We start from the raw sequence: 26,950 nt of genomic DNA, 5'->3' as shown, positions 1-26,950 counted from the left end.
ACTCAACCAGGAGTTGGGAGGGGTGCAAGGTGTAGCACTGCAAAATCTTATGACTATAGACTATCTACGGTTAAAAGGACATATGGGAGGTGAACAGATCCCAGAAATGGGCTGCTTTAATTTGTCTTATTTTTCTCAGACTGTTCAAGTACAGTTGGACAATATCCATCATATCATAGACAAATTTTCACAAATGCCTAGGGTGCCTAAATGATTTTCTTGGCTTCACTGGAGATGGATGGTAATTACAGATTTGCTTTGTTTATGTCACCGTATTTCTATTATGTTAATATGTGTGTACAAATTAGTTAGTAGTTTAAAACCTATACATACTTAAGGTACTCTACAAGAAGATATGTCAAAGAAATAATCAATCCTCCCATGTTTTCTTCCATATGCTACCTCTATAGCTTTTCTTCTTCCTTCCTAATTACAACCCTTAAATAGAATTCGTGCCTCATATCGAAGTTACCAAGTATCATAATTCCTCCAGGTGGTAAAGATACCTCGAGACAAGTGCTGGGCATACAAGCCACAGGGCATAAATCTGCAAAGAAGTAAAAAGCTAACCTTTTCCAACAATATGGCTTCTCTCTCACTTACCAACTTTACATTTCCCTGTATGGCCCCGGAAGATGACTGGTTAGCCAGAGATGGGTAAGATTCCTCAAAGGAGGAACAACCTAAGACAGGCACAGTCGCAGGGGGGCCATCAGGTGAAAATTTGGGGATCAACAGAGGTGAGGCTCAGAACCTCATCCCCCCTGCTTTGAGAGAAATCTTCTGCATCCGTGGATGGTTTATTGCCCTTGTCTAGCTTGGATTAACACATAGTCTACAGGCACACACCTGATCATCTACAATTGCTCTCTTACAACACTAAACTATGTTTTCTACCTTTATCTTGCATCTACCTACCACTTCAGCATTTTATTAAAAATAATAATAATAATAATAATAAAGGGAGAAATGTGGGATCAACATATAAATCAAGTACAAAAATCAAACGAATATTCATATTTGACCTGATTGTTTATAGGTCATAATGCGTGATCAAAACCGAAAGTTTCTGTAATGAATGCCCTTGTACTGTTCACCATGTAAGAATTTGTTCACCATGTAAGAACTTGTTCGTTATGCTTCAGAAGATTGGAGATTGACGAGAATTAGGCTTGAGATGGATTAATGATTGTACATTGAGCATTGACCCCCCTATACTGAATTTTATTGTTGTTAACAACCATTTGATCAATAAATATGAGAGATGCCCTCTCAAAAAAAAAAAAAAACTAAAAACAGAAATACAAAAAAAAATTTCTGTTTGTAGGAATTAGTCATTACAAGGACAAATAGCTGTGATCTAACATTAAACCGTCTTCATAGTTGTGGATAATACGACCCAAATGTTTAAAATAAATGAAGTTCATTTTTTAAAATAGAATTTTAAAATTCTAAAACCCTTTTTCAAGGATTGAATCCAAAATGATCTTTTAATTGGTTATTCAAAGAATGGAAGAATTCACAATTCAAATTGAACACCTGTGTACTCAAAGCTTTTCTGCCCATTTTGCATACATATTTTTATTAATCAGCAAAAAGCTATTTCCCTTTCTATTAATAAAAAAAATCTTTTTAATGAAATGTAATTATACCAGTGGGGATATTCATGTAAGATATTCAAGAACAAGTAAGTGGTGGTTGTTTCAATCACATTGAGTTTTCATAGCAGGCCTAGTATTTACATTTTTTTTAATGATGAACATATAGCCTCTGCCATAATAAGGACTTAAAATATTTTTAATACTTTGGAATATCTTGATGTTGTATTTATGATGATGACATTAAGGTAGACATTGCAGAAAAAAAAATATCTAAGGAATTTTGACAATAAGAATGCCCCTTAATCTCACTGTCTAGAAATTACCATTTTTTATATTTTGGTATATGTGTTCCCATTTTTTATGTGTGAACATTTCCATGTGGTTCTGTTTTGGCAAAACACAATTGATCAAATAAAGGAGACAGAGTCCTACTCTTAGTTTGAAAAAAGAAATCTAGCCTAATCATGGGTTTCCTTATACCTCTGTGTGCTGGGGAGAAGGAAATGCCAGGGATCTCCTTGTTTGAAAAACAGTCTGTTTTCACCTTTTATATATTGGAAATGTTGTTAATTACTATGGTATCAAGTTAATAAGTAATACATCCTTTCAGAATTAATAATTTAGATATTTAAGGTCACTTTTTGAGGAAATAGACTAAATTCTAATTCCAGCTGTCTTCCAAGTATAAATAATATTTCCAAACGTAGTTATAATAACAGAAGATGAAGATTGTAATATAAATCCCCATATTATGCAGAGGAATAAAATCCGCTCATTTATTAAGTTCTGCATTTTATTATATCCTGGTATTATACAGAAATATAAATCTTTCCTTCCCCAGTCCCCAGCATCTACAGAGAGCAAGAAAAATTCTGTTCAGCATTATAAATATACATATATATACACACATGCACATTACATATACATGTATGTGTACGTGTATGTGTGTATAGCTTCTAGAAAGGGGACATTCTCCTTATCTGGGTGATAATGTATTTTGTTACCTGTGATTTTATTAAGAATTATATTTTCTCAAAGATAGGAACTGAAATTTTTTTAATTAAAGAGAAAGCCCAAGAAACACAATTTTTCTTTAAGAAGAACATAATGGAGCGAGAATTAACTTCCTTCTATGATAATGGATTAAGTGACATTTAATGACCTTCATTTTCAATAATGATAGATCATTTATATTAACCTTTTTATATGGATTTTGGTGCTTATGTAGATTATCTTGCTTAGTCTTCAAAGCAGCCATATCTTTTAGGTGATATTCTTATCATTTCTTTGCTGATGTTGTGATAAACTTAGGCACTGAGGTATTATAAACTCACAGCTGAAAGCTCATTTTCAATATCTAAAAGTCTGGCAACAGAGCCTGTGTTCTTAATTTCAACAGGATATCACTTCCTGTGTTATGCATACCTTTTAGAACCTACTTCTTCACTGAGTTAATATTATTTTCTGTAATTTCATATGGATTCATTATAAATGAAGCTATAGTATGTCACTATTTTGTAGACCATATGTTTCACCTGTTGTCTAATGTGAGATAATTAGGTTTTTAATTTTTGGTTATCAGAAATTATTCTCTGATGAGCATCCTTATACACATACCTTGTATACGTATACAGTTATTTCCTTCAAAAATTTCCTAGAAATTGAATTTTGTAGACAAATCAGACTTTATTAAGTGCGAGCAATATGCTAGATCCAGAAATTGTAGTATTTGAGGTCAATCACCAAGAAGACATAGTTGCTTCCTTTAAAATGCTTTTTACCTAAAAAGAGTTAAAATCTGAATAGAAATAAGTGTAAGGCCGTGAGTGATGAAGACTATTGAAGGTATTTATGTGACTTATTTTGTGAATTTATAGGAAAGACACATCAGTTTGTCTATAGCAAGAGTCAGAATATGAGCAAAATCTACCATCTCTGTGGAGCATTTATGCTAATGTGACTTTTACACTTAGTTTTCCTTTTAATTTTCTTAGATGCAAAGTGCAACTATCATGATACCGTAATTCAGAAGCTGTTTGAGGGATGTCATGGCTTAGCTGACAGGTTCAGAAACCATAAATTCCTCTGTTACGACCTGAAACAAAGCAGTGTTGAGATCATTATCAATTCATACAAGATGTTACACAGAAACTGCTTCCTGCTTTTTCCAGGTAGAGCCCCATCATACCTGGGAAGAAGTGATAAAGTGAGTTCAGATAGTGGGATACAAAGGAAACAAGCAAAAGAAAAGCCATTCAGTAAAAAAATCTAGGTTTAGATAACAAAGACCTTTCTTGAAAATCCTCCTTTTTGGACAGCATCTTTCTATTAACAAAAGAAAAAATACATATATATTTCAAGTTAACTATGGTCATTTGTTAGAGTAATTAAGAAATAAGCTTTACAAAGACAAATTAAATAAAAATAAAAATATAAGCACTATTATTAGATGGTCAGATAACCTTCCAGACTTTTTTATCCACTGATTTCAATGGTGTATCTCTGCTACTTTTTCTCTATATTGATTAATATATTCATAAATTCATAAAAAATAATTTTATTGGTCCACCTAATTATTCTATTGACAATGTGTCTGTAGTATTTCCCATATCCTTACATACTTCACATTTGATGTTTACTTTGTATTGTAGTACAATGATGGTTTGTCATATATTTAACTCGTAAGCTTTGCTAGACTTAAAGTACTGAACACTAGCCCTCCATTTCCATTTTAACCATCTTCACCCAAAGCCACAAAAGAGGTACTCACTAGGATGATGTGGGTTCTTTTCAGCCTTAGAAGATGGGAATACAAGGGAGAGAGCTGCTGAGAGGAAGACTGCACTGCCCATTCTTAGGTCTACATCCGCCTCACGAAAATAATGCGGTGGCCAGAGAACAGCCTGCTGACACACACGGGTGTAGCTTCAATGCAGAAATGGCTGTGTTCTGTGACCTTGTTCATCAGAGACCCCTGGGATTTGGGAGAGGAAGTGGATTTATCTGGAATCCTAACCTACCCAAATTATGTGTGATGGGAAATAGTTTGGAATCTGGGATGGAAGATCCTAATGTTAATTTATGTCCTGTTGGGATTACTGAGGCAAAACTGGTCTCAAGGTCTTTGTCTTCTCCCAGCTCTGGCTTTCTGGATCTGTGCTTTTCTGTTAGAGGAACGCTGAGGACTGATCCGCTCGTCTAAAACCATGGCCCACATAAGTGGATGTTTCTCTCCTTCTTGAAATATATGTGACTTTTTAGATCATGTAAGTATTTTTTCCAGTTTTTATAGCATTTACTACCAAGAGAGGCCCCACACATAACCTGCTTCACAGCTTTTGTTCCAGTGAAATGTGACACCACGTTACCCAGTGTCCTCTCTGTGTGGCATGTTCTAAACTAGTATTCATGTTATTACTGAGAAGTCATTCAACATGTGTTAAGTACCCATTCTTTTATCATGTGCAATGATGTAGCAGTGAAGGAGATAAGTCTTTTGAAGTAAAGACTTATGTGAGTCAGGTCTGTAGTTTGGTGAGATGGAGACAATGGTTGTATTCAACCATCCATGAGAAGACTTTGATATTTTCCAGACTTGAGATTTCTGGGTAAATAAGATAGAAATCATGTATTGAATGACTTAAATCTCACTGTAGAGTAAACTCTCACAGTTTGTGTCAACTAGTATATGACTCAAGTTTGCAAACTTGGAGTTTGTGGATCTTGGCAAAATATGAAGACTTCTATTATTGAATGGGGCCTATTCAATTTGGGTGAGATCTACATAATTCATCATTCTTCCTCAGAATTCTTTAACTCATTGTATTAGTTGTCTACTGCTGCGTAACAGATTACCCCTACACTTAAAAGCTTAAAAGAAGTAAACATTTATCTCACAGTTTCAGTGTCCCAGAAATGTGGACATGGCTGAGCTTGGCTCTCTTGCCCTCTTACAAAGCTGGGAGGGGTCTTTTACAAGGTCATCAAAATGGTGGTCAAGGTTGCTGTCATCTTAGGCCAACGTTGGGTATATCTTCTTCCAAGCTCCCTCAGATGATTTTTTGACTGGATCCAGATACTTATGGGCTGATGATTTTTTTACTGGATCCAGTTACTTATGGGCTGTAGACTGGAGGCCATTCATGGTTGAGCAAGTGAGACATCAAAAGAGGGCAAGAAGTATGGAAATCATGGTCTTTTGATGTCTGCTATCAGAAGTAACATTTCATTATGTTGGCAATAATCTGTATATTCAAAGCAGGTTACTCAGTTCAGCCCACATACATGTGAAGGAGAATGTGCATAAATACCAGAAGATGATCATTGGCAATCTAAGTAGAAGCTGCCTCCCACATTCAGCATGAGTCAACTGCTCAGTGACATGGTAAATGGCAACAAAAAAACTTTGTCATCATGAATAGGTGAACACAGATTCACAGAATTGGAGAAGTTACAGATGTGCATTCTTCTTATATAATATATATAATCTTATATAAATGATTAAGTCTAATATGTACATAAAATATAATGCCATGTGCTAAAAAGAATGTGGATTTGTCAAAACTAGAAAAAATACTTAGTGTTAACATCTGGCATAATGAACTATTTAATGCTGAGGGAATTCTTAATTTTATATAACCCTATTGTCCAAAACTGAGACTTTGTACTATACTACATTACGTGTATGTAATATATATATAACATGTATGTTACACATTACTAAAGTCCAAAAATACCTGATTAAATTTTCTGTTTAAAAAGCAAAATTTTTCCTCAACAGTTCATTTTTTCTGACAAGTATACCAATCAGGCATTATGCTTGAATTCACTGTTTAATTTAGTAGTTAAATATTATTTAATCTATTCTCAAACAGTTCAGATATTTAAGTGATGCCAGAAAATTTTGACTGTTCTAGAAGGCTTCTTCAAAAATATGTATATGTTTTGCTGCAGTCCCCTCCCATATTACAGATTTTTAGCCTACATACTTGCTTTGTTGCATTCTTCCTGCAGTGCAGTTCTTTTCTCCTCTCCTTCCATCTTCAAAATATTCCTCTAATTTTTCCCAGTAATCCATGGGTTTGCCGTTTCAGAGATCCATAACACTCGGGGATGTGGCCACAGACTTCTCTCAGCAGGAGTGGGAGTATCTCGACCCTGTTCAGAAGGCTTTGTACTGGGATGTGATGATGGAGAACTATGGTAACTTGGTTTCATTGGGTATGTTTATCAGCCTCAAATGATTTAGAATAATTTAGAATTTGCTCTTTAAAAAATATTCTTTTCCCACCATGATTTTCAAGGCTGCTTTTAGGAAACTAGTGTTCTGTGTTCTTTTCCCAAATAAATGGTTTGAGCTTTGTCAGGTCGGAAACCGTAACTTCATTAAACATCTTCATCTTCCCTGTCCTCGATGACATTCATAACTCCTATGGTCTTACATTATGGTTACCTTTCTTCCTTTATGAAATAGGGTGTAGCTTAGAATTCTCTGATATTTATTATATAACCATTGTCAAGGATCTAGGCTTTCTTTCTATGTATGCTCAGAATTTCTATAAATATTTCGTTTTATTATCTGATCCACTTGCAGGCTGATCAGCTTGACATAGGGTCCTGAATTGTTCTAATTGCTCTAAAAGAGCTTCTACAATTTATTGGTGGATTAGGTAAATGGAATTCATTGAAAACTGAGGCATACACATGGTATTTTGTAAGAAATTTTTTCTATTTTGTGGTTGAAAGTTGTAATCTGTGAACATCACATTTAAAATGGAATGACTATCCTATAGAAAGCTCTTCTGGTATGCACTTTTCATGAAACAGTAATATCAGTAATATTGTTAATAGCTGACATTGTGTTCAGTATGTATTAAGCAATACTCTAAGCACTTTACGTATATATATATATATATTAACATCCCTATTCCCATTTTACAAGTGAGAATACTGAGGCACTGCAAGTTTAAGTGAATTTCCCGAGTTCAAATACAACTGGAAGGTGGCAAAGGCAGGAATTGAACCAAGGTTTCAAATTTGTATTTGCAACTATGGTATTATACATACTGTCAAGAAAAAAAAAGGATATATGAGTGGTATATAAAAAACAAAACACCTTACCCTACTTGATTTCTTCTTTAGTTCCCTTACCCTCTCTTCTAAGAAACCTTACTCAATTTCATTTTGACTTTTAGTTTATTATTATTACAATTTTAACTAAGCAGTAGTTTGTTCTACAGCAGGTGCCATTTTTTTCTTTGTAAGCAGACCAGTCCATTTCTAAGCCAGATGTAATTACGTTATTGGAGCAAGGAAAAGACTGCTGGATGGTTGTGAGGGAAGAAACAAGAAGATGGTATACAGGTAAGTATGAACAAGTCCAGCTAGGGAAGCACATCTGTGTAGATTAAAGCTCAGTGGTTAAGGAGGGGACACACACTTGAAATGTTGTTTGGAAAGCTCCGTTCACATTGGAGAAAATACTTATGATCTAGAGGGGGAGTCAATACTCTCTGTATGAGCTACCCAGTGAATTTCATCTTCACTTCATAAACCACCTTCTTTCTTTCTTCTCATATTTTCCTCCCTCTTCAGTGATGGGCAATGTCCTTCTTTCTTGTGCGCCATTTTATTTGTATTTTAGATTTAAATGCTTGCCAGCCCTCTTGTGCACTTAGATTTATATATATGGCTTCACTGACTGAAAATATATTCATTCCTATATCTGGCTAATAAAATGGAGTTTATAGAATATTAGGGAAGACACAAAATAAACATAATAAACAGATAAGTAGATCAATAGCAACCCATAGTGAAATGGAGTATGAAGGAAACTAACCAAGCTCAGGGAAAATTTAGGTAAATTAAGATGGTTAGGAACTCTTTTCTGAGGAGATATTTGAACTGAGGGTAAGGGCCCAGGCCATTTGAGTATGTGAGGGAGAGCCTTCCAAAAAGAGTAAACAACAGATCTAAAGCTGAAAGGGAATGAGTGCTATGTGTTTGGGAGCAGCAAGTAGGTAAGAGTTATTGAGGGGTTACTAACAAAACATGAAATCAGTATGTTATGGGAGATCCAATTATACAAGGTGCTGTTTGATTCATTAAGAATTATAGTTGTTTTCTAGGAACATGATCTGATTGAATTTTTAAAAATTAATTTTTAAAAATTAAACCTTTTTCTTAAGACTTATACAAAAGTCTAGATAAAATAAGTATTTTACCTAGATTGATTGATTATTGGTTATTCACATTCTCTCATGTACTTTACATGTATTTCTTAATTTTTGTTAAAAAAATATTTGTCCTAGTATTAATCTATTGGATTTTTTTAGATCTTTCTAGGTTAATCTTATGAAATTATTTTTTCTTTTATCTCTACTATTTTCCTGAGCTCTACCACTTTGTTTCTGAGTCTAATTCTGATATATGTTTCTCATTTCTTATAGCATTTTCTTTCTTTTTTTTTAAATTATAAAATGTATGTAACAGTGGTTTAACAGCCCTCTCCCCCTCCCCCCTGCCCCTGCCTACTCCCCTTCTCCTTGGTAACCACCAGTCAATTCCCAGTGTCTGAGTCTAATGCTGTTTTGTTCCTTCTATTTGCTTTGTTTTTATATTCCAAAAATAAGTGAAATCATATGGTATTTGTCTTTCTCTGCCTCCTTACAGTATTTTCTTAAAATCACTTATAAGAATACTTACTATAGGTAAAAAAAAAAAAATACTTACTATTTTAAGATGGCAATACTACCCCAGATTCCGTCAGTTTATTTGCAGAAATTGACATCCTGATCATGAAATTCATGTGGAGATGCAAGGGATCCAGACTATACAAAAATCCTGAAAAAGGAGAAAGTGAGGTTCACACTTTCCAATTTCACTGTTACATACCAAAACTTATGGGGTTCATTGAAATCAGTGCTAAGAAGGAATTTTATAGCTGTAAATGCTTACATTAGAAAGAAATTTCAGATCAACAATCTAACTTAACACCTCAGAGAACTAGAAGACTGAACTAAACCCAAAGATAGCAAGAGGAAGAAAGTAATATAAAGAATAGAGCAGAAAGAAACAAAATAGTGAATAGAAAAACAATAGAGAAAACCAATGAAACCAAGAGTTGGTTCTTCAGAAAGATCAACCAAAGTGAGAAAAGTTTAGCTAGATTGACTAAGAAAAAAGAAGACTCAACTAAAATCAGAAATGAAAGGGGGTACTATGAATACATATATTCAAACAAACTGGGTAAACTAGATGAAATTTTGAAAACAACCTACCAATTCTGAATCATGAAGAAATAGAAAATCTAAACAGACTTAAAACTAGTAAAGAGATTTAATCAATAATCAAAACCTGGCAGAAAAGTAGCCTTGGATCTAGTGGTTTCACTGGTGAATTCTACTTAAACATTTAAGGAATAACACCAATAATTCCCCTCAAACTCTTCCAGAAAACTGAAGAGGAAGGAACACTCCCAAACTTACTCTGTTAGGCCAGCATTACCAAAGGCAGACATAGTACAAAACAGAACTACAGATCAGTATTTCTGATGCAAATTGAGGCAAAAATCCTCAAGAAAATACTAGCAAATTCAACAGCGCATGAAAGGTATTATACAACATGACCAACTGGAATTTGTTTCTGGAATGAAAGGATGGTGTAATGTATAAAAACTAAGCAATGTAATATGCCACATTAACAGAACAAAGGGAAAAATAAACTTAGCAATCTCAACTGATGCAGGAAAGCATTTGACAAAATTCAATATCTTTTCATAATAAAAGCACTGAAGAAACTAGGAATAGAAGGAAACTATCTCACCGTAACAAGATCATACATGAAAGTCCATAGCCAACATACTTAGAGGTGAAAGACTGAAAGCACTGGTTTTGCCATATCCCATAAGTTTTGGCATGTTGTGTTTTTGTCTTCATTTGTCTTAAGATTTATTATCTAATTTCCATTGTAATTTCTTTCTGACCCACTGGTTATTTAAGTATGTTGTTTAATTACCACTTACTTGTGTATTTTCTAGTTTTCCTTCTGTTGATTTCTAATTTCATTCTTGTGTGATTGGAGGAGATGCTCTGCATGATTTCAGTCTTTTAAAATGTATTAATTCTTGTTTTGTGGTCTAGTCTATGTGGAGAATGTTCCATGTACTTTTGAGAAAAATGTATATTGTGGGAAGTGTTCCCTGTATGGCTCTTAGGCCTGGTTTGTCTAGCATGGTGTTCAAGTCCTTTTGTTTCCTTATTTATCTTGCCAGGTTGGTCTATCCACTATAGAAAGTAGTTTAGTGAAGTCTCCTATTTTTATTGTATTGCTCTCTATTTGTCCCTGTAAATCTGTCAGTGTTTCCATTGATTTTTTTCATATCATGCTTTGATTCCCTTCTCATCTCTTCTTGTGTATATTCTATAATTATTTTCTTGTAGTTACCATTGTTATTACATAAAACATCTTAAAATTATAACAGTATTTTAAATTGATAGAAACTTAACTTTAATCACATACACTCTATTAATTTATAACTCTATCATCCCCCTTTATATTATTGATCACATAAATTACATTTTCATATATTGTGTAACCATTAACATTGATAGTGGTGTTTACTTTTAGGATTTTGTCTTTTAGATTCTATACTAGAATTTAAAGTAGATTTAAACACCAGAATTACAAAAATAGAGGATTCTGTATTTGGTCATGTATTTACCTTTATTGGAGAGCTTTATACTTTTGTAGGGTTTATGTGGCTTCTAATGTCCTTTCATTTTTAACTCAAAGGACTCCCTTTAGTATTTCCTGTTGGATAGGTCTGATAGTAATGAGTTCCTTCATTTTGTTTACCTAGGAAGGTATTGATTTCTCCTTCATTTTTGAAGGATACTTTTTTCTAGATACAGTATTCTTGGTTGACAGGAATTTTTTTTTCTTTCAGCATTTTGACTATATTATTCCCACTCCCTGCTGGTCTGCAAAGATTTTTGCTGAGGAATACACTGATATTATGGATGTCCACTTGTATGTAACAAGTTGGTTTTCTCTTTCTACTTTCAAGATTTTCTATGAGTTTTGACAGTTTCATTATAATGTGTCTTGATGTGGGTCTCTTGAATTTTCCTAGTCAAAGTTCACTGAGCTACTTGAATTTGTATATCCATTTATTTCCTCAGATTTGGGAAATTTTCAGCCATTATTTCTTTAAATAAACTCTCTGCCTCATTCTCTCTTCTTCTGGAATTCCCACAATGTGTATATTTGTCATCTTGATATTCTCACAGGGTCCCCTTAGGCCTTCTTTACTTCATTCTTTTCTCTTTTTTTGCTCCTCTGACTTGATCATTTCAAATGACTTTCTTCACGTTTGCTTATTTTTTGTTCTGCCTGATCATGTCTGCTATTGAACACCTTTATCTTGAAACATCTATCAAGTTTAGTAACTTTCCTCTGTCATTTCCATTCTACTATAAGCTCATCGAGCAATAGTGCATTTTTCAAGTCTGTTATTGTATTTTTCAGCTCTCCAATGTGTTCGGATGTTTCTTATCATTTCTGTCTCTGTTGATATTCTCATTTTCTTCATGCATTGTCTTCCTGATTTCACTTAGTTGTCTGTCTGTGATCTTGTTTAGCTCACTTAGCATCTTTAAGACAGTGTCTTTAAATTCTTTTTCAGGAACTTCATAGATCTGCTTTTCTTTAGAGTCAGTTTCTGGAGCTTCGTTTTAATACTTTACTGGGCTTTGTCTCCCTGTTTCTGTTATGCCTTGTGATCTTTCATTGAGATTGGCTTTGAGAAAATTGCCACCTTTCCTAGTGCTTATGGACTGGATTTGTGCAGGGGAAGACCTTCACTAGTCAGCTCAGCTAGGTGTTCTCAATCCTTTCAAACCTTTTTTGGGGATGCATTTTCTTAGGGATTGTGTTATGCTTTTATTCTAATATAAATGTCTGCTTTTAACTGTCTTAATTTCCTGTTTCTTCTGCAGAGCTGTTTCTGTTATATTCCTTTACCCTTAATCTTTTGCTTCTCCTGGCACTTGCCTGTGGAAATGCATATTCTCTGCTACTGTAGCCCACTGTTGTGTTCACCATTGTTTTCAGTGGCTCCCAACCTTATGTACTACCATTCTCAGCAGAACCCAAAGCCAGGTAAGACAGAGATCAGTTCCTTGGGCAGCCCCCAGATATGCCAGTGTTGGATAGAAGTTCTACTTTTTTTCCTGTCTTGAAGGAGGTGCCAGAAATTGGGAGGAGGTATTCTCCCTATCACACCTCATTATACTGACAGTAAGAGGGGCCAGGGCAAGCAAACTGTGACCAACTCTTACCCTTTTGGGCCATCTGTTCTCTTGTTTATGTGCTACCTGGGTGCTGTAGCCCCTTAACTAGTGTTCAGAGTTCTCATAAAGTATTTTGGTACATACATTGCTGTTAATTCAGTCTCTCTTGTGGAGAGTGAGAAGTTGTGTCTTCTTAATCTTCCATCTTCCTACTGTCCTACACCCTTTGTTTTAGTTCTTCTATTTTATATTTCCTGTCTTATGCTGGAATATTTAAATTATTTTTAGTGTTCATTTTAATTTATTTCCTGGCATTTTGGCTGATTCTCTTTGAATATGTTTTAATGTATGTTATAGGGGTTACAACATACAATATGCCTAAGCTTTCACAGTCTAAATAGTTAACATTATAACATTTCTTATAACATGAAGAAATCTTACATCTTCAATACTCCTTACATTATGATTGTCTTTATGTTATTATAATCATCATGTTCATCATGTTAACAGCATAAATTGAAAATACTTCCAGCGTTACAAACTTTGCTTTCAACAATCATACATATCTGAAAGAACTTAAGAGGGTAATAAATGATCTTATATATTTACCTACATACTGACCTTTCATGATGTCTTTTCTTCATTCCTGAAGATTGAGGGTTCTTTTGTATCATTTTCCATCAGCTTAACTTCCTTTAGTAGTTTTGTTGTTTACGGCAGTTGTTTGCCTCAGTCTCTGTCTCCTTTCCTTTTCAGATTCTAATCACATCTTTTGATATATTACCACAGGTCCCTGATGCTCTATTATAAATTTTTAAACTATGTTATCTATGAATTTCAACTTGAATGATTTCTGTACACCTATCAAGTTTACGAACTCTTTACTCTATCATTTCCATTCAGCTATAAGCTCATTCAGTAATTTAGACATTATATATTTCAGTCCTACAACTTTTATTTATTCTTTGTGTTGTTTCTTTTTCTCTGGTTTTCTTTTCAGTAGTTTTAAATGTATGGGTTTTTAATTTTTTTTAATCTCTTAAGAGTATAAAATAGCAGAATAGCTGCTATTATACTTTTGTCTGATAAGTATTTACAACATCTAGATTGTCCCCAGAGTTAGCATCTGTGGCTTCTTTTTCCCTTTGAGAAGGGAATCACATATTTTTGTTGTTTTTATGATGAATGATTTTCAGTTGTATTGTGGACATTGTGAGCACACATGTGTTGATTCTGTTGTTCTTCTGGAGAATATTGTTATATTTACATATTGTTATTTTTATTTTTAACAAGTAATCAAATCAGTCAAATTTAGACTATATGTTCTGTCCTGCTGTTTGTGGGCAGTGGCTTAGTTCTCAGTTGGTACACTGGTTTGTGTCCTCACGTGTGATTCATGTTTAGGCTGCAATTTGTACTGTTTCATACCCAAATTACGGATATCTCTTTTTCCAAGTATTTTCCCTCTAGGGTTCCTCCCTATTTCTCAAGTTTGGTAGTGTTCATCACCACAATTCTTATAGCAAGAAATATATTGGGACTTTTGCAGCCCATTTTTGCCCCGGTATAACTGGGGCCCACCCATGTGGCAAGGCTGTGAATAATAGAGAAAATAGCAAGAAACTTTACACGGTATAGTCACTTTTTAAAGTTTTCATTCTCCTCCATAATATTCCTCTTTGTTAAATTTACTCACCTTAGATGTTTTATTTTTTATTTTCTATTAGCCATTTTTAATTGCTATCAGAGAAGGAGATAGACTATAAGGGGTGCCATATCTCTAACACAAAATGGAATGGTGTATTTTTTCCCTACATATATGTATAACAGAAACAGTATTATGCACAGCAGTAATAGTAGTGTATCTTTATTGGGGAACACAGACCCGATTCCAGTGTGTGTAAATATGTGGGAGAGGGTCTTCGCACACATACTTACACCAAGCAATTCTCAAACACTAACCAGGTGTCCAAGAACTCAACTCAATTCTGAAGCTATTTGCTCAGATATGGCACCAGATTCCCCATGTTAGGATTTCTGTCCTGCATGATTGCCCTCCACCCCCAACTCCAGACGCCAGTCCCAAGTTCCAGGCAGGTAACCTGTGCTTCTGACCTACTGACTGCAGATTGGAAGTTCTCACAACCTCCTCCTTAGGTTCAATTAATTTGTGAAAGTGGCTCACAGAACTCAAGAAAGCACTTACCAGTTTAATAAAGGATACAAGTTAGCAGCCAGATGCAGAGAGACATAGGGCAAGATCTCAAATAAGGGAGCTTCTATCTTCGTGGAGCTTGGGGCCTGGTTCAGTGGCATGTGGAGGCATTCTGGTTCCCCAAGCGTAGAAACTCTCTCCAAGAAGCAGGAACCAACCAACCAGAGCAGGCAGAGCAGAGAGAAAATGAGCTCTTCTCACATGTTTTGTGAGACCTTCATTACATAATCATGATTGACTAAATTATTGGCCATTGGCTGATCTAACCTCCAACACCTGCCCTTGGGTAGAATCTAAAAGTCTCTCATTAACATGACAAAACAGCTGTTTTACCTTTAAGGTCATATGAATGACCAAGTATGTATTTCTTATAACTTGTTATATCACAAGGGGTTTACACCACTGTGATGGAATTAGAACTTCCATTAAGGAGTTCATTACATTAACGGTGAAAATGGTTTTTCATTTTGTTTCTCATATCATTCTGGACTCATTGCTAGTTTTTTTTTTTTTTGCATCTATCATTTTTATGCTACTATTTTTACAGATTTGGCCAGTCACACCTCTCTAAGTCTTTGATGTCTTCATTTCTTTTTGGGATAAGATTTCTATTCTTACCTTTCTTGCCCCTTCTGAGTTGTTTCTTTATTCAACTATCCTGCATCCATATAGTGGACATGATATTTAGAAAATATAATTTACGAGTTAAAGAGTGCTCATAGCTTCTCTGACATCTTTTCTATTTTTTCTATGGCAATCAGTTTGTTTAAGCTTCCTTGTTGTCTTTTTCGATGAATTTTTCTATAAAATTATTCCATTTAAATTGTAAAAAATAATGATACCAAGCAATTCTCAAACACTAACCAGGTGTCCAAGAACTCAACTCAATTCTGAAGCTATTTGCTCAGATATGGCACCAGATTCCCCATGTTAGGATTTCTGTCCTGCATGACTGCCCTCCACCCCAATGCTCCAAATGCTCAGAATTTTATAAGACTTTTGGTAGGGTGTATACCTAGTACCTGTTCAAAATTATAATATCAATTAAATCCATTTTTCTTTTGCATTTCCCCTTAATCATTTATTTTTGTTTTTATTCCTTTTCAATTGGGTTAGCTAATGTTTTACTTCTTGATTTTTAAAGCACCAGCTCTTTAACACCACGCTTTTCTAACTTACTACATTTTGCTGTTACCTTCAGTTGTTTTTTGTTTTTATTTTCTAAGTTTTGGAATTGGTTCCTTGATTTGTTTACTTCTTCCATTTTTATTGAAATAATTACTTAAGTCTTTGAGTTCTCTGAATGCTGAAACTGAACTCCCAGGGTTAGGATATATACTTATTTTCTCTATTGTGATTTACTAGAGATCTTCACTTTTAGTTTTTAATTTTCATTTTTACCCAGCATTTATTCTGGAGAGAACATTTCCATTTTCTGGTATTTTTTTGGTTTTCTGATACTGATATTAATTTCTGTTGTTACTTATTTTGGGAGAAAGAGTATTTGTATTATCTCAGAGTTTGACACATAGCACACTGTACTCACAAGATATTTCTTCTCCCCCAGTCTCACTCCACTCTTTAAGCACTTTCAAATTTCTTCAAGATATTCCTTCATATTGGCTGGTTATGCTACAGGTCACATCCATCAAAACTTTTTCACATACTTCCTTCAGACTCTTCCTCAAACTCTTTCACTGTATAGTTCAGTTTCCCTTGTGTTTCTCACAGTCCCCAAATGCTCAGAATTTTATAAGACTTTTGGTAGGGTGTATACCTAGTACCTGTTTGAAAATTCACTGACAGACTTAAAGGAATTAACCAAAGTGGTTGACCTTCATTAAAAGGGAAAGAGGACCTGAGAAAAGATATGGAGGAAAAAAACATATGAAATATCTGTAGAATGGGTAATTAATAGAAAAGTTCAGTGAAGTTAAGTAAATAAGAACACATTTTATTTGATCTGGGAGCAAATAAATATACATGTAGCTGTGCATTGGAGGGAATAAACCACAGTATCTGTATTTTTAAGGGGAAATGTAAATGGAGAATGATCAAATATGAATAGGTGCATTTAATATATTTATATTTTATAAGGAACCTGATACAGGAATGAGTACATTGAATCATAGTAAAGTGTGATAAATGAGTTATGGAGACAGTATCAGTAACTTGCAAACTGTGTGCTGATTTTAGAGTTCTCTATTAATCTCTAATGGGTGATATTTTTAATTTAAAAAAATCTATAAAGCATTCACATTTTTTGTCCAGTAAAATAAAATGTTTTTCTCATTTCTTTTAGATTTGAAGTCAAGATATGAAATAATCAGCTATGAAAAAGTACATACTTATAAAAAACATTCATCTCTTACTCTTGATCAGAAAATTCCTAACAGAGAGAAGCCCTATGAATGTGATGAATGTGGGAAGGCCTTTAGTCGACATACAGACCTTACAGTACATCAGAGAATTCATACTGGTGAGAAACCTTATGAATGTAAACAATGTGGAAAGGCCTTTAATCGTGCATCCAACCTTTTGCAACATCAGAGAATTCATACTGGTGAAAAACCCTATAAATGTGAGGAATGTGGAAAGACCTATAGTCGTAGGATTGACTTAATCATTCATCAGAGGAATCTTACAGGTGAGAAACCCTATGAATGCGAAGAATGTGGGAAGGCTTTTAGTCGTGCCTCACATCTTACTCAACATGGAAGAGTTCATTCTGGTGAGAAATCCTATGTATGTAATGAATGCGAGAAGGCCTTTAGTCAAGGCGGAAGACTTAGAATATATCATAGAATTCACACTGGTGAGAAACCATATAAATGTAAGGAGTGTGGGAAGGCCTTTAGTCAAGCCTCTCACCTTACGCAACATGACAGAATTCATACTGGTGAAAAACCATATGAATGCCATGAATGTGGAATGGCCTTTATTCGTGGTATAGATCTTAGAGTACATCATAGAATTCATACTGGGGAAAAACCCTACAAATGTAAGGAATGTGGGAAGGCCTTTACTCGTGCCTCAAATCTTGTACAATATGAGAGAGTTCATACTGGGGAGAAGCCATATGAATGTAAGGAATGTGGGATGACATTTAGTCATGGCCGTCAACTCATTTCACATCAGAGAATGCATATTGGTGTGAAACCTTATGAATGTAACAAATGTGGGAAGGCCTTTAGTCATACTTCAGCTCTTATTCAACATGAGAGAATTCATACTGGTGAGAAACCCTATAAATGTAAAGAATGTGGGAAAGCCTTCAGTCACACCTCAAACCTTGTTAGGCATGAGAGAATTCATACCGGTGAGAAACCATAAGAGTGTAAGAGATGTTGGAAGGCCTTTAGTCATGTTGAAAGCCTTAGATTGCATTATAGAATTTACACTGGTGAGAAACCCCATGAATGTAAAGAGTGTGGGAAGGCTTTTAGTAGTGACCGTCAACTAATTGTACATCATAGATTTCATACTGGTGAGAAACCTTATGAATGTAAGGAATGTGGGAAGGCCTTTAGTGTGTGTGGACGACTTACTCAACATCAGAGTATTCACAGTGGTGAGAAACCTTTTGAATGTAACAAAGGCAGGAAATCCTTTAGGCTCCATTGAAGTCTTAAAGTACATAAGAGAATTCATACTCGAGAGAAGCCTTATGAATGTAAGGACTATGAAAAGCCATATATATGCAGTGGATAACGTACAGTACATCAGTGGATTTATAACACTGAGAAACAATTTGAATGAAAGGAATATAGGAATGCTTTTATATGTGATTCAGTGCTTATAAAGTATTAATTAATTTATACTGGTGAAAACCCCTGGGAATGTAAATAATGTCCCAGATTTTTTGGTTATGATCTAAATGTTCAGATTCAGAAATTTGTAATGTATTTTAATAAAAAAAGGAAAGTCTTTACTAGTACTTACTAATGGATTATCAGAATATTCATAATGGAGAAAAATTCAGAGAATGTGGAAATGCCCCCCCCCTTTTTTTGCTTTGTTTATAAAAGCTCTCCAGCCCTAGTAAATTATTGTTAAATTTGAGAAGACTTATATCACAGAAAAACCCTGTTGACCTAACATGTACAAAAACCATCATGATGGCCATTCACTTCTTTACAGCCATTATGACATTGAGCAAGATATCCTGTGGAAGTCATTTGTGTATGGGGACAATAGTACCTATATTATAGTGCTGTTACTGGAATGTAGAAAATTTGGAAGCTATCTTAAACATAGTCTCTGTTCAGTAAGTATTAGGTAATACTTTACTATTGTTATTTGTACTACTATTAGTGAATTATTAAGAGGTCAAGTCCATATGCATGTAATGAAGTTAGAAAAGCTTCATGTAGTTAGTGGTGACTTTGAGTTTAAAAATTTTTTTTTCTGGATAAAATCCAGTAGAATGTAAAAATCACAAGAGGATTTAAAAATGGTTGCAACAGAGGCTCTGTGGCTCACAAAACCTAAAAATATTTACTCTCTGGTTCTTTATGTAAAAACAGCAATTCTAGTTTTAAGAACTATATCCCCATAATTTTTTCATTACTTTGGATTTTTGAAGAGTACAGGAAAGTTGTCTCACCAACTGTCCCACATTCTGGATTTTTGAAATTGTTTCCTTGTGGGTCATTTATCCTGTTCTTCTACCCCTCATAGTTCCAGTAGATAAGTTACATGAAGAGGTTTCATCAAGTTGATGTTGTGTAAGTTAAAAAGCATATCATGTTGAGTTTTTTACTATTAGTGATGCTAAATGTTATCACTGGTTTACAGTGTTGACTGCTAAATCTCTCCATCATAGAGATCCATTTTTTAATAATCTGCATGGTAATACCTTGTCATCTCCTTTTTCAAATTGGTAATGTCATGGATAAGTCCAGAATTAAACAGAAAATTAAAATTGGAATTAGGACCTATTGAGAAAGGAATCATAATGAAATACAGCACATTCCAGAGCCTTTGGTGGTTGCCATTCTTCTACTCGTTGGAAAATTTAATACTCTTGGAGTGCATGTAGGAGACTAAAAATGAGAATGAAAACTTTATTTCTGCTCACTCCTTTATCCCCAGAATCTGTTCAATGCTTGTCACTTAGTAAGTATTGACAAAATTGATAAAATAATAAGAATTTGACATACAAAGCTAGAAATATATAACAGTGTAAGGCCTAGCCAATGTAAGGAAACAATACAACTAAAATTATTAGAGCTTATTGGTTATTAATCAAAATATTACTCTAAAAGTTCCAGGTTGTTTCTGTGAAAAGCAATGAATACTTCTAGAAGTAGAGTTTAGTGATTAAGAAATAAAACAGTAATCCTGAAGCAATGCTTTTTTAACTTAAAACTTTTTCTTTTAAAAGTATATTAATATCAAATAGATTGCAAATCTGGTCAAGAAAAAATAATAATTACACTGTAGCATCATTAATATCATATCAACCAAAGGAATAGAGACCTTATGCTAAAGAACATTTTAGAATGTTATCATGGAACCCCATTCTTACTGCCTATTAACATCTCAGAAATGTTGCCAAATCCAAAAGTGACTCTAAGGTTGGAATTACCGGTCATTATTTCATTTTGTTAATGAAGATTGGGTGGCAGACGGCTCATATCATCATCTGCAATTAGCTTCCTTTTTGTGAGTGTAAGCCTGCTATTTTTCTACAAAATGAAGTATCTTTTAGCCCAGTCTTCATGTAAATACACCTCAATGAATTTAAATTTTGACTTTGACCATTGTATAATTATTGGCAGTTTATCGTGGTTACAAAAACAGTGAATACCTTAGCTCCTGTATGTGAGCCACAAACTCTATAATTACTCAGGTATAGGTTGTATACATTTTCAGCTTTGGTACATATTGCTAACTTGTATATTTTTGTAACATCTATCAACTCAGAGGTGAATTAAGTGTCCTATGTTTCTCCTTCAAGTATGTGGTTTAGTTTTTAATTTTCTAATTACTAGTGAGTTGAATATTTTTCACATTTTTATTGGCCAGCCATGTTACTTTAGATTTTCCTAGCTCTGTTATTTGCCCATTTATTCATTTTTTTCCTTGTTATTTATAGGTGCTTTAAAAAAATACTCAGTATCGAAATCGTTTTTTTACAGATTGATGCCGATTTATGCTGTTTTACTGTTTCACTACCTCCCCATATATAAACATAAAATTCCAATACAGTAAGTTTTCAGTCTTACCAAATATTCTTATTTCTATTCACAATTTTATTAGACTATATAGTTTTTTAAATAATCTGTCAAATTATCTGCACGTCAATGAAAATTCTTTTTTAAATATTTATATAGATTATTTCTTTACTTTTATTGAAATAGTTTTGGTTATGTTATATATTGGTAGTTATGATAGCATTATGATTATCCTTAATAAGCTATACTTCTATGTCCATTTGTTGTAGATGGGGAACCCAGTATCATTCAGTCATTTATCATCTGATAGTTAACACCATTGTCCCATACAAGCTTAAATTTTAGAATTAAATATAACACAAGGCAGAATAACTTGAGTCTCTGTCTTTCAGGCTTTCAGGCTTTTTCTCTAACCTAATGGAAGTTATATTAACTTTTCATGGTTAAGCTATTGCTTGCCTTTGGTTATGGGTAAATATTCTGTATTGTATTTAAGTAATTTCCTACATTAGAGATGCTTCATCTTTTCCAAAAGTCATTCCATTATATTTTGCTTTTGTATAGTGCATTTGAGAATATACTATTCCCCTTAATTTATTGATATATCTATTAATACAGATAGATTTATTAGTTTTTAACCGTCCCTGGAATAAATCCTGGTCAGCCACATGGTATATTACTCATCATGTCTGCTTAATTCTGCTTAATATTTGATTTAGAATGTTTGCATCTATATATGTGACATTTTATTATAATTTCCTTTTGTATTATATTTTTCATGTTTGATATTGCACATACCAGTTTTTTAAAAGTTCAAAAGCTCAAAAAGTTCAAAAAGGAAGATAGAACTTGCCTTTGGGAATTTATGAAACTTTTTACATCTGTTGATTTGGTTTGTTTTAAATACTACACCTTTCATCACCTTACAAGAAGCATCTTTTTATATGAGACCTTCAGTAAAAGTGAAGTTATCATTTGTCTTTGGCAATACTAGTTGGGACCCCAGAGCTCCTTACAAAGGTTTGGGTACTTCTCAGCGACCACACTGGCCCTAATAGATTTTTACGTATCTGAGATTTTATAGAGTTAATATATAGAAATATTCACTGATTAAAAATTTAGAAATGCTGCTTTATAGTCACTAATTAGAAAATCTCACTAATTTAGAGATATGTAGTATTTAGAAATACTATTTGCCTTTGTTTAAAGCCAATTTCTAATCTTTTAATCTATCAGTTAGCATTTCATTAGCATTAATAAGCATTTGTCTAAATACTTCCTCTATTTAGATAATAAACCAAATCTTAAAGATATAATAAATGAAATGTCTCCAATTATTTATTGATCTATAACAAGAATAAGCTTTTTGAACATCTGCTTATAATCAGAAATTTAATCTTTTGAAATCACCTAAAGTCTGTAAATGTAGAAACAGTCACAGAAGATTGAAATGTCCATAAAATGTATCATTGAACTTATAATAATTTGTTTTTCAAACATATTAGTATAGACTTAATTCTTTTTCTCTCTATCCTTATACTCTTTTACATTGATATTTTAATTCTTTTCCAATATTTCTTCCTTGGTCTTTTTTTCCCCTTGAGACAAGTTTTATTGTTTATAGTTTCAATATTCTTACCTGATAGGGTGGCAGAATCTGAGTGATCAGTTGTTCCTTGGTCAGTTAGTTACTGGGGCTTGTCAGAGTCGGTGTAATCCTGAATTGCTTAGGTCTTTCTTTTTTAAATAACATTTAAAAAGTGTGATAAAATACACATCATATTCAATTTACTGTCTTATTTTTAAGTGCACAGTTCAGTGGTGTCAAGTACATTCATATTGTTGTGTAACCATCTCCATCTTCATTTCTAGAACCCATCTTGCAAAACTTACGCTATAGCCATTAAACAATAGTTCCCATTCCCCCTTCCCCCAGCCCCTAGCTACCACCATTCTACTTTTTCTAGGATTTTTAACTATTCTAGGTACCTCATATAAACAAGAATCATAGACTGTCTCCTTGTAACAAGCTTATTTCTAGCACCCCTGCTTTTCTTTTGGTTACTATTTGTATGAAATATTTTTTTCCCTCCCTTTACTTTCAACTTATCTGTGTCTTTCTTATTTCCTTTTCTTTATATTCTATGGCTGTTTTCTTTATGGTTACCAAGGGGATTACATTTAAAATTCTAACATAACACTCCAATTTGATTTTTTTAAATTTTATTGAGGTATTGATATACAATCTTATCTTGGTTTCAGATATATAACAGTGGTTCAACAGTTACCCATATAATTAAATCTTCACCCCATCTAGTGTCAACATAGAGGTTACAGAATCGACTATATTCTCCATGTTGTACGATCATCCCCATGACCAAATTATAGTATAAGTGAGAATTTTTGTGCCCCTTTTGCCCCCCTCAACCCACCCATCCAGCCCATCCCCCATGGTAGTAACCACTAGTCACTTCTCAGTTTCTATGAGTCTACTTCTGTTTTGCTCATTCTGTTTTGTTTTGATTTTATATTCCACAAATAAGTACAATCATATGGTACTTGTCTTTCCTCACCTGGCTAATATCACTGAGCATAATACCTTCTAGATCCATCCATGTTACAAATGACAGGACTTCTTTTTTTTAATTGCTGAATAATATTCCATTGTGTATAGGTATCACATCTTTATCCATTCATCTACTGATGGATACTTAGGTTGCTTCTGTATCTTGCCTATTGTGAATAATGTGGCAATAAACATAGGAGTGTATGTATCTTTTTTTTTATTAAGGTATAATTGATATACATTCCTATGAAGGTTTCACAAGAAAAACAATGTGGTTGCAACATTCACCCATATAATCGAGCTTCCCCATACTCCATTGCAGTCATTGTCCATCAGTGTAGTAAGATGCCACAGTTACTACTTGTCTTCTCTGTGCTACACTATATTCCCCATGACCCCCCACACACTCCATGTGAACTAATCATAATACTCCTCAATCCCCTTCTCTCTCCCTCTCCACCTGCCTTCCCTGACCCCTCCCCTTTGGTAACCACTAGACCCTTCTTGGAGTCTGTGAGTCTGCTGCTATTTTGTTCCTTCAGTTTGGCTTCGTTGTTATACTCCACAAATGAGGGAAATCATTTGGTATTTGTCTTTCTCCACCTGGCTAATTTCAATGAACATAATACTCTCTAGATCCATCCATGTTACAAATGGCAGACTTCTTCTTTTTTAATTGCTGAAATTGTGTATATGCACTACATCTTCTTTATCCATTCAGCTACTGATGGACACTTAGGTTGCTTCCATATCTTGGCTATTGTAAGTAGTGCTGCAATAAACACAGGGGTGCGTATGTCTCTTTGAATCTGAGAAGAACTTTTCTTTGGGTAAATTCCTAGGAGTGGAATTAACTGGGTCGAATGATATTTCTATTTTTAATTTTTTTTGAGGTACCTCCATACTGCTTTTCCATGGTGGCTGCACCAATTTACATTTCCACCAAAAGTGTAAGAGTGTTCCCATTTCTCCACATCCTCACCAACACTTGCTATTTGTTGTCTTTTGGATAGTGGCCATTCCAACTGGTGTAAGGTGATATGTCATGTGGTTGTGATTTGCATTTCCCCGATGATTAGTGATGTCCGGCATCTTTTCATGTGCCTGTTGGCCATCTGTATTTCCTCTTTGGAGAAAGGCTGTTCAGGTCTTCCACCTATTTTCTATTTTTTAGTATTGAGGTGTATGAGTTCTTTTTATATTTGGATGTTAATACCTGATCGGGTAAATCATTTACAAATACATTCTCCCATACTGTAGGTTGCCTTTTTGTTCTGCTGATGGTGTCCTTTGCAGTGCAGAAGCTTTTTAGTTTGATGTAGTCCCACTTGTTCATTTTTTATTTTGTTTCCCTGCCTGAGGAGATGTGTTCAGGAGAAAGTTGCTCATGTTATATTCAAGAAATTTTTCCTATGTTTTCTTCTAAGAGTTTTATGGTTTCATGACTTACATTCAGGTCTTTGATCCATCTTGAGTTTACTTTTGTGTGTGGAGTTAGACAATAATCCAGTTTCATTCTCTTGCATGTAGCTGCCCAGTTTTGCCAACACCAGTTGTTGAGGAGGCTGTCTTTTCCCCATTGTATATTCATGACTCCTTTATCATATATTAATCGACCAGATATGTGTGGGTTTATATCTGGGCTCTCTATTATGTTCCACTGATATATGGATCTGTTCTTGTATGCCAGTACCAAATTGTTTTGATTACTGTAGCTTTGTAGTAGAGCTTGAAGTCAGGGAGTACAATCCTCCCAGCTTTGTTGTTCTTTCTCAGGATTGCTTTGGCTATTTGGGGTCTTTTGTGGTTCCATAGAATTTTAGAACTAGTCTAGTTTGTTGAAAGATGCTGTTGGTGTTTTGATAGGGATTATATTGAACTTGTAAATTGCTTTGGACAGGATGGCTATTTTGACAATATTAGTTCTTCCTACCCATGAACATGGGATGTATTTCTATTTATTGGTGTCTTCTTTAATTTCTCTCATGAGTGTCTGATAGTTTTCAGAGTATAGGTCTTTTACCTCTTGCTTAGGTTTTATTCCTAACTATTTTATTATTTTTGATCCAACTGTGAATGGAATTATCTTCCTGATTTCTCTTTCTGCTAGTTTGTTGTGTATAGGAATGCAACAGATTTGTATATTAATTTTGTATCCTGCAACTTTGCTGAATTGAGTTATTCTAATAGTTTTTTGTAGAGTCTTTAGGGTGTTCTATGTGTGATATCATGTCATCTGTAAATAGTGGCAGTTTAGCTTCTTCCTTACCAATTTGGATGCCTTTTATCTCTGTCTGATTACCATGGCTAGGACCCCCAGTACTATGTAGAATAAAAGTGGTGAGACAAGGTTCATCCTTGTCTTGTTCCTGATCTTAGAGGAAAAGCTTTCAGCTTTACACTATTAACTATGATGTTTGCTGTAGGTTTGTCAAATATACCCTTTATTTTGTTGATGTACTTACCCTCTATACCTGTTTTGTTGAGAATTTTTATCAAGAATGGATGTTGAATTTTGTCAGATGCTTTTTCAGTATTTATTGAGATGATCATGTGGTTTGATGAATCCTACTTGGTTGTGATGGGTGATCCTTTTGATGTATTTTTTAGTTCGGTTTGCTAATATTTTTTTTGAGGATTTTTACATATATGTTCATCAGGCATATTGGTCTATAACTTAATTTTTTTGTAGTGTCTTTGTTTTTGCTATTAGAGTGATGCTTGGCTTTATAGAATGAGTTTGGAAGTATTTCCTCCTCCTGTTTTTCGAATACTTTAAGAAGGATGGGTATTAGATCTGTAAATGTTTGGTAGAATTCAGCTCTGAAGCCATCTGGTTCTGGACATTTGTTTGTTGAGAGTTTTTTTATTTTCAGTTCAATTTCATTGCTGGTGATTGGTCTGTTCAGATTTTGTTTCTTCCTGGGTCAGTCTTAGAAGGTTGTCTTTTTCTAGGAGTTTGTCCATTTCTTCTAGGTTGTCCAATTTATTGGCATATAATTTTTCATAGTATTCTCTAATAATTCTATGCATTTCTGTGGTATCTGTTGTAACTACTCCTTCATTTCTGACTTTGTGTACTCTCTCTTTTTTTCTTG

At 34.1% G+C, this 26,950-nt stretch overlaps 1 protein-coding gene across 1 annotated transcript in view; it reads left to right on the top strand.

The window, feature by feature from the left end:
- The window catches only part of LOC108388798 (uncharacterized), a 44,712-nt gene extending 25,678 nt beyond the window's left edge, over positions 1-19,034 (top strand). Inside the window, 4 exon segments of the mRNA XM_073226066.1 lie at positions 4,740-5,985; positions 6,695-6,821; positions 7,869-7,964; positions 17,410-19,034. Coding sequence (XP_073082167.1) covers positions 5,962-5,985; positions 6,695-6,821; positions 7,869-7,964; positions 17,410-18,866 — 1,704 coding nt within the window. The 5' untranslated portion in view covers positions 4,740-5,961 and the 3' untranslated portion in view covers positions 18,867-19,034.
- Positions 19,035-26,950: the final 7,916 nt, after the last annotated feature.

Source organism: Manis javanica, chromosome 17, assembly GCF_040802235.1.
Source record: "Manis javanica isolate MJ-LG chromosome 17, MJ_LKY, whole genome shotgun sequence".
NCBI lineage: Eukaryota > Metazoa > Chordata > Mammalia > Pholidota > Manidae > Manis > Manis javanica.
Note: the sequence above shows the minus strand (reverse complement) of the source record. Positions and strands in the feature narration are given on the sequence as shown.